Below are 14,219 nucleotides of genomic sequence, written 5' to 3' on the forward strand. Positions count from 1 at the left end.
GAACTGTAGGTGCATAATAATACGTTTTCAAGAAAAGCCAGAATAATGCGTGGGGGGAGCTTAAATAGTTCTCAACTAAAACTATATATTAATAAGTTATAAACAGTGCTTGTGCATGTATGCAAAAATGTGAACCGTGTGGTTATGTATGTATGTATGTATGTATGTATGTATATAAATTATATCCAGGACTGTGGCTAAATGTCTTTCAAAGAAAGAAATTGAACCTGGTTTAATTTGCAAATGAAGTGACTTTGTGTAAAGTCATTCTGCAGAAAGGATTCTGCGCCCTCCCTATACGTTCACCCAGCTATACAGCGTACAGGCAAGTGGAGACCTCACAACATTTTGTGAAGAAATGATTATAGTCACGAAACTGGCTGAAACAGAAGATACATAAAAATTGTCAATGTATTCTGGGAAAAACACATTTTAGCATGCTTAAAGAGTGGGCTAACTGTCAAAATGTGGTTCATCTGTCTTGAATCAAAGTCAAGTTTAGCAATTAAACTTGACGAACCTGTTATCTGTTCTTTGAAGAACAGAGAGTGCTTTGAAATGTGAAATATTTTTGGCATTGTCTGTATATTAGCATCTCATTTTTCCCTGGATATATTCAGATCTGTGTAGAATAGACGTTATGCAAGTGGAACTTGGAACCCAGATTTACGCCTTTTTGCATTGGTAATTTTATGTGTTGAATAATAGACTGTATATTTAAGAATGTAATCAATATTTGAATGTGTTTTAGTTTATTGGATCAGATGCACATTTCCAAGGCAACAGATATTATAAGTACATTATCATTACTGCTGCCTGGAAATAGGGATGTGTATCTGGAATATTAGTAATGCAAGCCTTTATTGTCTATTAACAAATAGATTAGAAACAGCCTTGACAATAGGTTCTTTAAAATAGATTTTGTAATATAATACAGTTTGACCTATTTCCATGTAAGAAAAGGAGCAGCCATGCCCTTTTTCCAGGGAATAGTGTATTTAGGTCACTGGCTGTTATTTCAGCAAAAAAACTTATTTTTCATAAAAGTGCAGCTTTTTTCGTTTTCTAGCTATGGAAGCCTGCCAGGCAGAACCATATGCAGGCCCAAACAGAATTGGGGAGGAACGTAGCTGTCTCCAGAATGTTTCTTGAGCTAATACCAATCAATGTTTCACTTGGTGCTTAAGTCAACTTATTACAGACTGAAGTCTCCTCTTTTAGAACATAAGGGGTTTATTCACTAAAGTAGTTGTTGGCAGGAGAATGGTTGTTTCAATTCCCTGCAATCATTATGCGTTAGAAAGGACCAACCCTGGAAGATTTCCAGGACATCTTTTCTGCCGCATAAGTGGTAATTATTTGAATAGCAGTATATGTTTATGTGAACCCTCTGTTTCAATTATCTTTGATACAGAAGCTGAAGAGAAGCCTTCAGTGTATCACTGCTTAGGGAATTTCTGTTGAGATGAACAGTTGTCAAGCTTCAGTGGAAGGAACCTCCCTGGTACCGGCTTTATTATTTAGAGTGTGTGTAGGACTTAACATTTCCCATTATACATATGTAAGATTGCATTTAGCAATCATCTTTTCAGACAAACATAATGATTGTTGCACTAAATTTGGCAGAAATATCACTGTCTCAAGGGAAATCGCGGGGGGGGGGAGTTATGTTATCTCATTACAGCCAGAAAGGAGATATTAGTGTGTTTAGAGGCACGACTCCATTACACACCAGCCCCAGTGTCACCTGCCCAACAGAATGGAAATGATGGGACTGGAGAGAGGACCGTCTATGGTGATGTGCCTAAACTGTGGTCCCACTAATAGTGATCAGTAGAAAAGGACCTAACTGTATTCAGCTGCTTAAAGCAAGGTTTAACACCATTGAATCTGCTCAAACCACTCACAACGGTTGGTGGGTTCCGTCATGCTATATTCTTATGGAGATCGCTTTAAATTGCACAAGAGTCTCGGTGGGTTAAAACGCGAAGCAGTCCCACTGATTCAGCTACTTGGTAAACAATATAGCCATGAAAATTAGATAGGACTTGGGATACTATGATGTAGTTATGAGCTGAGCAATTGTCATGGGGCACATCTCTAACAGAACATGTCCAAGTAGGTTGACCTGGAACCCAGTGGCAAGGAGCAGCAAACAAATACAAAAAGTCCACTAAGGGAAGAGACAAAGCTGCGGTCTGGGCAGGCAGCACAATATCAAAGCTACAGAGAGTAAGCCAAAAGTCAGGAATCAACATAGGGGTGCAGGAGCCAGAAGAAATGCTGAGCTGCCAACATTCTGGGAAGTTATAGCCCCTGCTGATTGGGACTGCCCCTGTTGCTTGGGGATGAAGATCCTGGGGCTGTGGGAGCAATGAATGGTTTAGGGGATGTGCACACACCATGTCCACCGTTGACCTAGGTGCGCTTGCCAGATCATGAACTGTTAATAGTGCTGATCGTGGCACGTGTGCGGACAGCAGCAAGGGGCGAGTGGCTCCACCGCCGACTACCCTGCTGGCACCCGGACAGATCCTGGGCCTAGCGAGGCAGAGGGACGCCTGGGGACCAAACCATAGGAGTATAGTGTGACGAAATCCCCAATATTTATTCCTTAGATACGTGCTTTTATATATCATTTGGTACCCCATCTGCATAAGGACACTACAGAAGTAATTTTGTAGCCATAAGTCTTTCCTACTTCACCCTAGAATTGTTCTAAGGAGTTAAAATTTTATATTAAAAGCCAATATATTTTCCATCCAAAGAGGGATAATGCAGAGTGTTTTCAGAGCTACCTCTTAGTCTGTTGCGTATGATTCAATTAAAAAGTCAACAACAATATTCAAAGCACGATTCAGCTTCATTAATAGAACAGTAAAAACCACATTAAATTAGCTTTCTAGAAGCGAGTTTGAATGCTTGTGATAGAACTACTGCAAAACTAAGCATATGGCTGCCATTTGTTTAATATATGCCGTTTTATTGCCTTATTTCTCACATGGGATTACATAAAATAGATGCAGACCTCTATTTATTACCCAATACTGTTGATCACTTCAGAAGCAGCTGCGTGGAATTAATTCTCCTAACATTATCGTACAACTGGACCCTGCACGAGATGCCTTTTAAACTTTTCAGTATCAGAGCCAATCCAAAGGGTTACTTACAATTCCCTAATCCTATAACGCATGGGCTACCATCTGAATTAAAATTTAGGAATGGCTACTATAAAAATGAGAGAGATGATTACATTTGGAGCTAAAAGTCCTTCTATTATCCATGCCAGGCATGTAATCACACTGATACGGTGCCTATACTTTGTTGTTTGACTGTACAGTCTTACTGGTGCCTGATATGTGCAGAATGCTTGATGCCCTTGGTGTGAGAATTTTAATAATCCATCCACGCAAAGGCATGCAATGTTAAGCTATAGAAACAGCTGAACTAGAGCTCGGGAGATACGCAAGTCATTTATTAGCTGTAAACAAAGAATAGTAAATATAACTGCATTGTCTTGAAGTTTATGAATAATCATCCGGAAGAAGGTATTTTATCTATACCAAACTAAATGAAGAGATAATAACTATATTATCTAATTAAAACTATAACTTGGTTGTCGGCAACCAAGGAAGATGTTTTCTGCTTTCCTTCTGTTGGATACACATTATCGTTTTTAGATGCCTGAAGTTCATTCATGCACAGTGCAACGTGAGCAACACTTCATGGAAGGATCCGGGATTTAGACGCCCTACCCATATTAAAAAATCATGAACACAAAAATAAGTGTTTGGATCTTTCTATTGGCTTATACCCCTTCTCGAATATTTGATTACTCAAATAAGACTGCTAATAAGACCCCTCATGGCCTCATCATCTCCATTAATGTTTTCAGGTTCTGCTAATGTTAACGACCGCAGCATGATGGGAAAGCGTGACAGTGAGATGGCTGTTATTGTGCAAGACAGTGAAACTGTTGCCTCAGTCATGGATGGGGAAGTTTATCAAGCTGGGAAGTTTGCTCTATCACTCCGCATGCATTGTTTCAGGTACACCAAGTCTATGACAATATGCTATGTCTATGCTTTTTTTCCTCTAGAAACCTCTGTAAAACAAGTTTGTCCTTCAGATGGTAACCACACACCATACAATGTCCTACTCCTTTACCCTATAAATTACATTGAAATGCCCGCTGCTTGTAATCCTAATGTTTACACCAAATTGCCTTGGCCTTAAAAGTGCACCTCTGCCCCCCCCCATAAAGAATGTAGTTGACTTGAGCTGCCAGATTCCAGTACACGGATATGCTACAAATCAATCTGTAGTGTATGAAGCGATCCAGTGATTGCTTGCATCTGCTGCTTCTTTGTGAAATTAATTCTCTTTACCCTGTTTCCATTACAGAATGCTACTTGGATGCCTTAATGACCCATCCGTCAACATCCAGGACCCTGTAAGTGACAGATTTTTCAAAGAGGTGTGGGTTGCAACATCCGCTCGCAATACATCTATTTTTGATAAGGTGAGTTATATTTCAAAAAACATTTCAGCTGCATGTATTTGGTTGTATAACAACCGGTTCCAAAAAAAATATACTCTGTCTTTTATATTTAGTTGCAATATACTATATTTTTAATCCTCATTCGTGTAATCCAGTTTTGCCACTATAGGATCAGCATTTTCTGAATAGGCTCTTTTTACCTTTTTACCTCATTATCTTGCAGCTTGTCAGGATTGATTTATTAAACCATGAATTGACTCATTATTTCTCCCCGCCTAACCCTTTAACGCAGCTCAAATAAGATGGAACAGCTTTGGTATTTAGTAAGGTGAACTTGGACAACACACCCCTAGTCAGTAGGGTCATTTGTTTTAACTTTACTTGAGTTGAGTAGCGTGGTAGGGGAAGCCAAGTTCTTTTCGTCCAAATATTTAACTTTAGGGTCAATGCCGTACAGTGCCCACGTGATATGACTGCAATGGAGCCAACATCTGATGACAACATTCATGAATCAAACCACTTAAATAAAAGGATTCGTTTCTCCCCTATCTGCTTTTTGATCTTTTGAAATATTCCTGTTTACATTCTTCTCATTATATTGTGTTATTCCGCACACAGGTTTTCAGGTGTCTTCCAAGTGACGAAGTCCATAACTTTATTCACCTGTCTGACTATGTTGCCAAGTCTGGACTGGCAACACTGGATCGTGCGAAAGCACAAGAAGAATTACAAAGGATCCGTGGCTTCGTGGTTCAGTTCCCTTTCTTCTTCCTAGCAGGAGAGAATCTCCTGCCATCTGTGGGAACAAAGGAGTCCATGGTGCCAATGGAAACATGGACATAATCTCCCTGAACTCTAACCTTTTAGTTTGAAGAAGAAACTAAGAGCTTTATGAATTTCAAGAAGAGAGCAACTCAATTGAAAGTCCAGGGTGATGAGACAAACCTTTACATATGTCTACTAGACTTTGCAATCATATTATTGCAGTGTTTTTAAGACTAGTAATTTCTATAATTTTATACATCACATTGTGTGCCACTCTTGTCCAAAAGCACATCTAAACACATATTCCTACCAAATATATTTTCTTCATGTAAGCAACAGATTGGTCTAGTGACCGAGGTGTGTCCATATATTCGTACAGGTAGCCATTCCATATGTGCCAACATGTTGTATAGGCATTTACTTAACATAAGCTATTTTAGGAGGAAACAAGTAATGTAGTGACCATGTCTCATGTATACTTTACAATTCTTACTGAGGGCATAATGTTTAGGTGAGTTACTAAAACCACCCCCTCATCTGACAACACTTATATTCCTTAATGGTGTTTAGGGCTATGCAGCTCGTCTGTTTGCGTGTCTTACTATAGATGGTAGTTGTGTTAAAAGGCAGAGTTTAGAACGTAAAATGTTCTAAAGATGGTCTTTTTAGTTAAATATTTTCCTATGCAACTAAATTGGGAAAATACATTGCACTCCCGTGGGGATTAGTTAGTCGGACTCACAAATTAAGGTAAAATGAGTTATTTTTTTTAACACATTGTTAGCAAAATATTCCAAGCAGTTTGATATCAAACACTTTACTGTTTTTAGATGTTTTGTCTATTGTTTTGGGAATTATCACCTAAAATTTAGATTTTTTTTTTATTACATAATATAAATTAAAATATTGTTACACTGTAAGCATGTATTTTGTTTAATAGAAGTCATAATTTTTAATTCTCCGTCCTGCACCTTTTGGGACATCACCAGTATGACTTCATAGTGACAGCACTGCACTTTGTTCACTTGATTGTTCACTTGAGTTGTGTAGCAGGCTGTGTAACGGGGCCAATCACTAGTGTGTATGGGGTATGCTGAGAGAATAAGACCACTTCATTTATTACAATTCTACCCTTTAAATTTCCTTCTGGTTCTGCCTGTGGCCTGCATGAGGGATAGGTTATAACGGGCATCTCACTTACAGATGTTACAATACCTCTTCAGTTAGCCTGTACAATGTGCTTGAACCGTTTTCTTCCCATCTGCAGTTCTGCAAACCCAGAATATATGTTTAGTAAACTGTTGCATACATAAGTGTTTGCTGTTAACCCTTTGAGTCCCACTGAGTTGCACATCATATTCTCCACTCTAAACAATCAATCCTTGATGACTTTCTATGCAATGACAAGCGATAGGACTCAAATACATCTCTGGAAAGCCATAACAGAACAGTTTATGCTATTTTATACATTTCTGAGCAGTTACATTGTACAATATAAATATATTTATATATATTCTCTGCCCACATCGCATGTATTCATAGTAGGTTTCCTCACTTAGCTTACAGTTAGGTATGTTCTTTATTCATTTTACTTAGATTACTCTAGAGGACATGAAGTAACCCTCGTTTTTTGACTGCCTGGTGGTGATTGAAATTGTAGCATGGGCATTCACTGTTAAAACTACGTATCACAATTCATAGCCAGATTTATATAGTGGCATGTAAAATGATTTCTTGTTTCAAGGTACATTGATCAGCATTTCTCCATTATGTCATGATATTTTTATTTTTGTGTTGTGTGAGATTGTCGTATCAAGTGGGCAAAACAAGTGGGTAAAAATCAGTAAAATTGTGTAACTCTGGGATGCATTCACAAATATCCTAAATAATCACTGCAATATATTATTCTAAAACAATGTATTTGTAATTTATTTCTTTCATAGAGCATGGTTCATTGAAAGAAATTGGTGAAACTGTGTATTGTCATCTTCTGCGTAAACAGCATGCTAGGAGACTGTTTGTATTTTCTAATTTGAAATGTCATTTTTATTTAAACTGTGAATCTAAAATAATCCAATGTAAAAATAATGTACTGTATCTTTTTAATGCAGATGTCTACTGGAAAATATATCTAATTGACCCTAATGTAAAATATTGAATGTATTTAATATGATAGAAAATGTCCAACGATGCAATCTTTGTCTTGTCTTCTTTGCATTAGTTACTATATTTAATTGTACGTCAGAAAGTAGCATTATATACCGTATTGGCTCGAATATAGGCCGCACTTTTTTCCCCCACTTTAAGTTTTTAAAGTGGGGGTGCGGCCTATATTCGGGGTCTAGCGCCCGACGCCCGGGACATGCAGTCCCGGGCGCCGGGCAGGCAGCGGGGTTAAGATACAGATCCCCCGCAGCGGTGCAGGGGACCTGCATCCTTCTCCCCGATACGCTCAGACAGCCTCCCCTGCCAGCACTTCCCACGGGGGGGGGGGGGTGCCGGCACGGGAGGTTATCTAAGCGTTTTACCTCTGCCCACCCCTGACTTACCGGAGCAGACTCCCGGGTGTCTTGCGGGGCCGGCGGGAGACATTTACGCAATACGCAAATGCAACTTCCGGTAACGGTACCGGAAGTTGCATACGCGTATTGCGTAGATGTCCCTCGCCGGCCCTGAAGACACCCGGGAGTCTGCTCCGGTAAGTCGAGGAGGGGGGGCAGAGGAGGACAGCGGCAGCGTATCGCGGGGAGGGAGGACAGCGGCAGCGTATCGCGGGGAGGGAGGGCAGCGTATCTCGGGGAGGGAGCGCAGCGGATCGCGGGGAGGGAGGACAGCGGCAGCGTATCGCGGGGAGGGAGGACAGCGGCAGCGTATCTCGGGGAGGGAGGACAGCGGCAGCGTATCTCGGGGAGGGAGGACAGCGGCAGCGTATCTCGGGGAGGGAGGACAGTGGCAGCGTATCTCGGGGGGGAGGACAGTGGCAGCATGTTTTTTTTGGTGCTTTTTTAAAGAAAAAAAACTTTTTCTTTAAAAAAGCACCAAACTTTTAGGGTGCGGCCTATATACGGGGGCGGCCTATATCCGAGCCAATACGGTATATATGTATATTACTGCATTTGGTTATGCATACCTTCTTTGTACAAAAAGTAGGGTTAGCATTTTCATTTACTAAAGAGATTTAAGAGAAAAAAATATCCTCCTTTCCGATGACCATTTCCTGCAGAGTGCAGTCACCGACCATACAGGTGCCCTCAATGTCTTTACATACTCTTGGACAGATCATATGCTTACTGCCATGTTCCTTTTTAATTGCTTAATTGTTTTCCAATGAGTATATAAAAAAAACTCTTTGAAATGACTTCTATTCCTTCTGTGAAGGGTTGTCCACAGAATTGCTTAATTATTCAATGTGTTTTCAAACCCTGCTGTAATTTATGTTGATTTGAAGTATATTTGTGCAAACAAGTAATTAAAAATACAAGTGTTTTTGTTTCAGTGAATAATTCACTTCATTTTAGTGTTTCTGGTGAAATCAATGTTTTGTCGGGTCAAAGTACAGCTCCTTTACTGCTGCCAGATCCTCAGGGTGTGATTTTGTGTTTTTAATTTCTGTTGGGAGTGGACAGAACTTCTTTTGTGACCAAAACTAGAAACCTATCATATTCCTATTATGAAACATTAGGCCTGCTGTCTTTCCCTGGGTTAGCGTTCTTAATCCCAGCCAAGTTACAAGCTGCCCGCAATAATACAATTTAGTTACTCTACAGCAACAGTTTCTTGAGAGTTTCAGTGGGTTAAAATGCAGTGCGGTCCCACTGATTCAGCTTCATGGTAAGTAATATAGCCATGAGAAATTAGATAGGACTCTCCAAAATTGGGATACACTGACCATAAATTGCTTAGCCCTCCACTACATCATACAGTAACAGTATTAAATTCTTGCTTTGTTTTGTCAATTTGCCAGTCATTATTATTTATTATTTTATTTATTTATTTATTATCCTTTATTTATATAGCGCCAACAGTTTACGCAGCGCTTAATACAATACATATATTCAAGGGATATGACAAGACAAGAATTGACAGACTAAGACAAACCGATACATTAGGTGGAGAGAGCCCTGCTCGCAAGCTTACAATCTAGAGGGAAATGGGGTGACAAACATAAGGCACAGAGAAAGGGTGAGAGGTAGTGTGGTGGTTGTATGAGTGACAGGGAAGTTATGGTGCGGCTTCTCTGAAGAAGTGGGTTTTTAGATGTTTCTTGAATGTCGGGAGGGAGGGTGAATGCTGAAGGTTCCTTGGGAGTAGATTCCAGAGATATGGGGCAGCTTGAGTGAAATCTTGTAGACGGGAAAAGGAAGAGGTGGGCCTTAGCCCATGGGAGGAACGTAGGGATCGAGTAGGAGAGTATTTGCTAATGAGGTCAGAAATGTACGGAGGAGCAGTATTATGGATGGCCTTATATGTCAGTACCAGGATCTTAAATTTAATTCTAAAGGTAATTATTTTAGCAGCAAACCAGAAATCTGGGTGTAATATGCCTTTTTATGCTCTTTAGGGTGTGCTCCTCTTTCTGTATATAGTTTTTATTGTGCATATTTGCAAGTTCTGACAAAACCTTAGGGTTAAGCACCCCACCAGGCTTTAAATTGTGCCCTGGATAGATATTTTTGTGAATGGTAATGCTGGAAATGTGCTGAATTATTGCCTTGTTTTGTATCTCTGTATGAATACATGTGGTTGTGCCTAGTATGCGTACCTGTGTATATGCATGTGTAATGGGAACCAGTGGATCTACTAGGATATCCCTGGCCCAGCGTTGCCACCTTTCTCATGTACAAGATGGGTAGCCGCTCCGGTTGTCAGAGTGAAGGTGCTCCTCTGGGGAAAAATGGTCTTCCAAATAACTTCCGTCAGTTATGACATGGCACAACCACGAGGATGCAAGAGAAGACTCTCTTTTTTGGGACTGGGCATAGTTTATTTAGCTACTATACCAGGGAAAGGGACATTGATAAACACAGGAAAGGATTAACATCATTAACACATAACACAATGGCATGGGATTATGCATACAACAACAGCACCAGACTAATCTCCTCACACATAACACAATGGTGAATTTGAAGGGATTAGGAAAAGTAGCATTTAAACATCAACTAGATGGTGAATCATTCTGAATACACATAGAAAAGGAAACATTTGGATGAATGTACAAAATATTACAATTTAACCTCTGTAAATCAAATCAAATGTTGTGTAGCAGCACAAGGAAAAAAAGTAGCTTCTATGACAGGGGTGTCCAAGTTTTTTCTGCACTGGGCCACTTCATCAGAAATGTATGTGTGCGTGGGCCACACTAATTTTTCACCGAGAGAAAATATGGCCTTTTAGCTTTATAATGCATATTAATACAGGGTTAATTTTACAAAATGCCAAAACAAAAAAAACCCGAAAATAATCATCCGCAGGGGCCCTGCCGCTTCCCTCTGTGTTTCTCAGCAGCGTCTCTTGCTCCGTCGAGGGGGTGGAGGAACCCAGCGGAGTCACGTGAATGCGAGTCACCTCACGTGACTCTGTTCTGTTCCTGTTCCTGTTCCCCTGGGCAGGTCAAGAGAAGTTCTAATAGACTGCGGGCAACGCAGATGGAGACAGCACCCCTGCGTAAGTCTGCGAGCGGCACCGGAAGATCTGCAGTTCAGGTAAGGGTGGGGAAGGGTGTATGAATGAGTATTTGTGAATTAATGTTTGTGATGAATGAATATGCATGTGATAGCATGGATGTGTAAGTGCTATCAGGGGGCAGGGCAAAGGGTTATGTGCATGTATTGGCTGCTTGTGCATGATAGAAGTCTCATTGCTATGCAGCAATCACACTCCTATCATGCCCAGGCATACCCATTTTCCAGCATGTACTGGCTGACTTGGCATGATAGGAGTGTGATTGCTAACAGCAATCACACTTCTATCATGCCCAGGCAGCCAGTACATGCTGGATCCTGGGCATCATAGGAGTGTGATTGCTGTTAGTAATCATATTTAATATAGCAATGACACTCCTATCATGCAGAAGCAGCCACAGTAGCAAAAGCTAGCAGAAATTACACTCCTTGCCACGAAGAACACCTTCTATGGGCCCGCCCCCTCGAACGTCACATGTTCAAAGCCGCACAACGGCGGCTTTGAACTTCACAGCCGGGCATCCGCTTTGAATGTGGTCTGCCAGCCCACAGACCGGCAGACCACCGCGTGAGTGAGTAGGACCAGACAGTCCGGTCCTGCTCACGTTGGACGCCCCTGTTCTATGACAATCAAATGCGAAAAGTACACGCCATTTGAATTCTATTGTTTTACATATCATCTGTTGCAGGTCTAAAAATTAGGTAAATAAACTCTAAATTCCAAAACCTTATTGGCCCTCGCAGCTGCTTGCTGGCATTGCGCAGTCTGTTGTCAACCATTATTCCTAAATCCTTCTCGTTGGTAGTTTTCCCCAAGGATATTCAATTTAAAGAATAGGTTACATTTTAATTTTTTTTACCATAATGCGTAACTTTGCATTTCTCTATATTGAACCTCATCTGCCACTTGTACGCCCAGTCCCCAACTCTGTCTAAATCCTCCTGCAAAGAAGAAACATCAAGATTAGTCTGAATTACCTGGCCTAATTTTGTGTCGTCAGCAAAAACTATGACATGGCTCTCAATGCAGCTTGGGAGATCCTTTATAAATAAATTAAAAAGAAGAGGACCGAGGACAGACCCTTGAGGCACTCCACTTAATATCTGCGTACAGGCTGAGAAACATCCATTCACAACAACTCTCTACATTCTATGTTAGCTGTCTAACTTTCATACTTTGCATGATGGTACCCCTAAGGATACCATAGAGTGGTGCCACTTAGTTTGTCGTGCAAGATCCATTCTGTTTATTCACATCACTGGCTCAGTTGGTAGACAGGATTATACATTTATAGAGATGGTTTTATGTACACCACAAATTCTCTTTTCTGATTAATTCCAGCAGCAACATCTCTTCTTGGATGTTATCTTGTAAAAACACATTTCCAGGATGCTTGACATCTAAAAAAGACGTAATCTACGGAAATAATAAATTCAACAGCAAAAAATCATTGCTATGCCACGTGCAACGCACAATCGTTATCACCCACAAGTCAGGTGAATTCCAGGACAATGAGTACAAAACACACAGCCACTTATCCAAATGTATTTTAACTTGTTCTTTTCAGAAATGGATATTGTAGAATAATGATGAATAATCTGATGCTACACATGGGAATATAGACTATAATAACAAACGTGATATGATTTTACAAATTGGAAAAAATTGAATTTCTTGACATATCTTGGTGTTATGACATCAGAAACACAGGCAGATTTCATATTTCTGTAGTTAAGTCCTGCTAATGAAAAAGATATACAAAATGTTTCAGGTTTGAGCCGCACATGTATTATTAAAGTATAATTAAAAAATAAATTATAAATGTCTGTAGGATTCTGGATAAGCAGATGATTTGGACAGCAAATATTTGAAGCCCACATTATTACGCAGATATGTCAGCTTAGTATCACATTCTGCAGAGGAGACACTGCACACATTTACAAAATAAATTGATACCAAGGTGGGCGGGATCCTGCAGGAAATGCATTCTACGCATCATTAGAGTTGGGTATATCACACAGTTCTCAACCCTGACCTCATTTCCTCCTCTATAACATTTTGTAATCTTTTTTTAATAGTATATGATCCTAACCCAGTTGGGGGAAAATAGAAAATCATAAAATGACCCTGTCACCAAAACATTAGTAATTATTAAAATAATAATAATAAAAACATTTTTAATAGCGGCATTCCAGATTATCCCAAAACGTAATGGTTACACCTATATTTTTTCATTTCCCTTAAGCATTAATATAAATATTAATTTCTGTTGTGCTGCATACAGGAACGGCAATCTTTTACTAGTTTATCAATTGTTGATACTAGGTTTATAGTCACAATGCACAGATGAAGATAATGAAGATGGTTAGGCACATCTTGCTAAAACAATGCAGACAGAGTGCCAATGCGGTTTGTTACTTGCCAACTGGAGAATGCATTATTTGGTTAGAGAGAAAGATTTCTTTCTCATTGAACTTCTCAGAACTTTCTCAGAGCCTTTAAGCAGTAAACATAGGTTCTGCGCATGGTCAGTAGTACTCCTATTGAAGTGAAAAGGAGCTCAGAAGGTGCAGCATCAGCCAAATCCATGTATACTCAGGCCCACGGGGTCAGCTAGACTGGAGGACAGTTTAGAGGGGTTATTAGAAAGGGTATATATAACAAAGTAGGGTTTGTAATCTGTTTTGTGAAAGCTTACCTCATATGTTTGTCCCACCCTATATATATATATATATATATATATATATACACATATATAATTGTCACAGCCTGGGCGGAAGCTGCTAGGCATCTGGGGGTTAATATAGTGGTCTGGTCAGTAGTGGTTAGGATTGGTGGGGGTTCCTGGCTAGGCATGGTGCTGGAAAACCTCTGACATTGAGTGGAGCATCCCCTCCCATAGGTGTTTTTTTGTGTGACCCTCGAGAAACCCTAACAAGCTTGGGGGGTTTCAGATTTGTTGTTATGTATGTTCAGTTTTCATTGTCATTGCCTGTGTTACCGCACCTATGTTTACAGGTTTGCGTGACCATGACCCTTAAATAAAATGGCTGTGGCCTTTTCATCCCATTAAGTGTTCTTTGACTTTATTTGGTTATGGGACAAGGCATAGCTCGGGAGTCGAGGCTACACCTGTCATAGTTGAACATCAGTGTATAGCAGTGTATTTAGTGGTTGCTACATGATATATGTGCAGCTGCCGGTTGGATATGCAGGACACTTGCTATTTTCTCACACTTAGGCAATGTGTGGCCACAAGTATCCAGCC

General features: G+C 40.2%; 1 protein-coding gene across 2 annotated transcripts in view; it reads left to right on the forward strand.

Annotated features, from left to right (window-relative positions):
- The window catches only part of PLD1 (phospholipase D1), a 52,565-nt gene extending 46,423 nt beyond the window's left edge, over nt 1–6,142 (forward strand). For both annotated transcript variants that reach the window (XM_053459374.1, XM_053459373.1), the window contains 3 exons: nt 3,896–4,049; nt 4,405–4,522; nt 5,120–6,142. In XM_053459374.1, the coding sequence (XP_053315349.1) occupies nt 3,896–4,049; nt 4,405–4,522; nt 5,120–5,344 (497 nt within the window). In that variant the 3' untranslated portion in view covers nt 5,345–6,142. The remainder of the gene's footprint in view (nt 1–3,895; nt 4,050–4,404; nt 4,523–5,119) is intronic.
- Nucleotides 6,143–14,219: the final 8,077 nt, after the last annotated feature.

Source organism: Spea bombifrons, chromosome 3 (assembly GCF_027358695.1).
Source record: "Spea bombifrons isolate aSpeBom1 chromosome 3, aSpeBom1.2.pri, whole genome shotgun sequence".
Classification (NCBI taxonomy): domain Eukaryota; kingdom Metazoa; phylum Chordata; class Amphibia; order Anura; family Pelobatidae; genus Spea; species Spea bombifrons.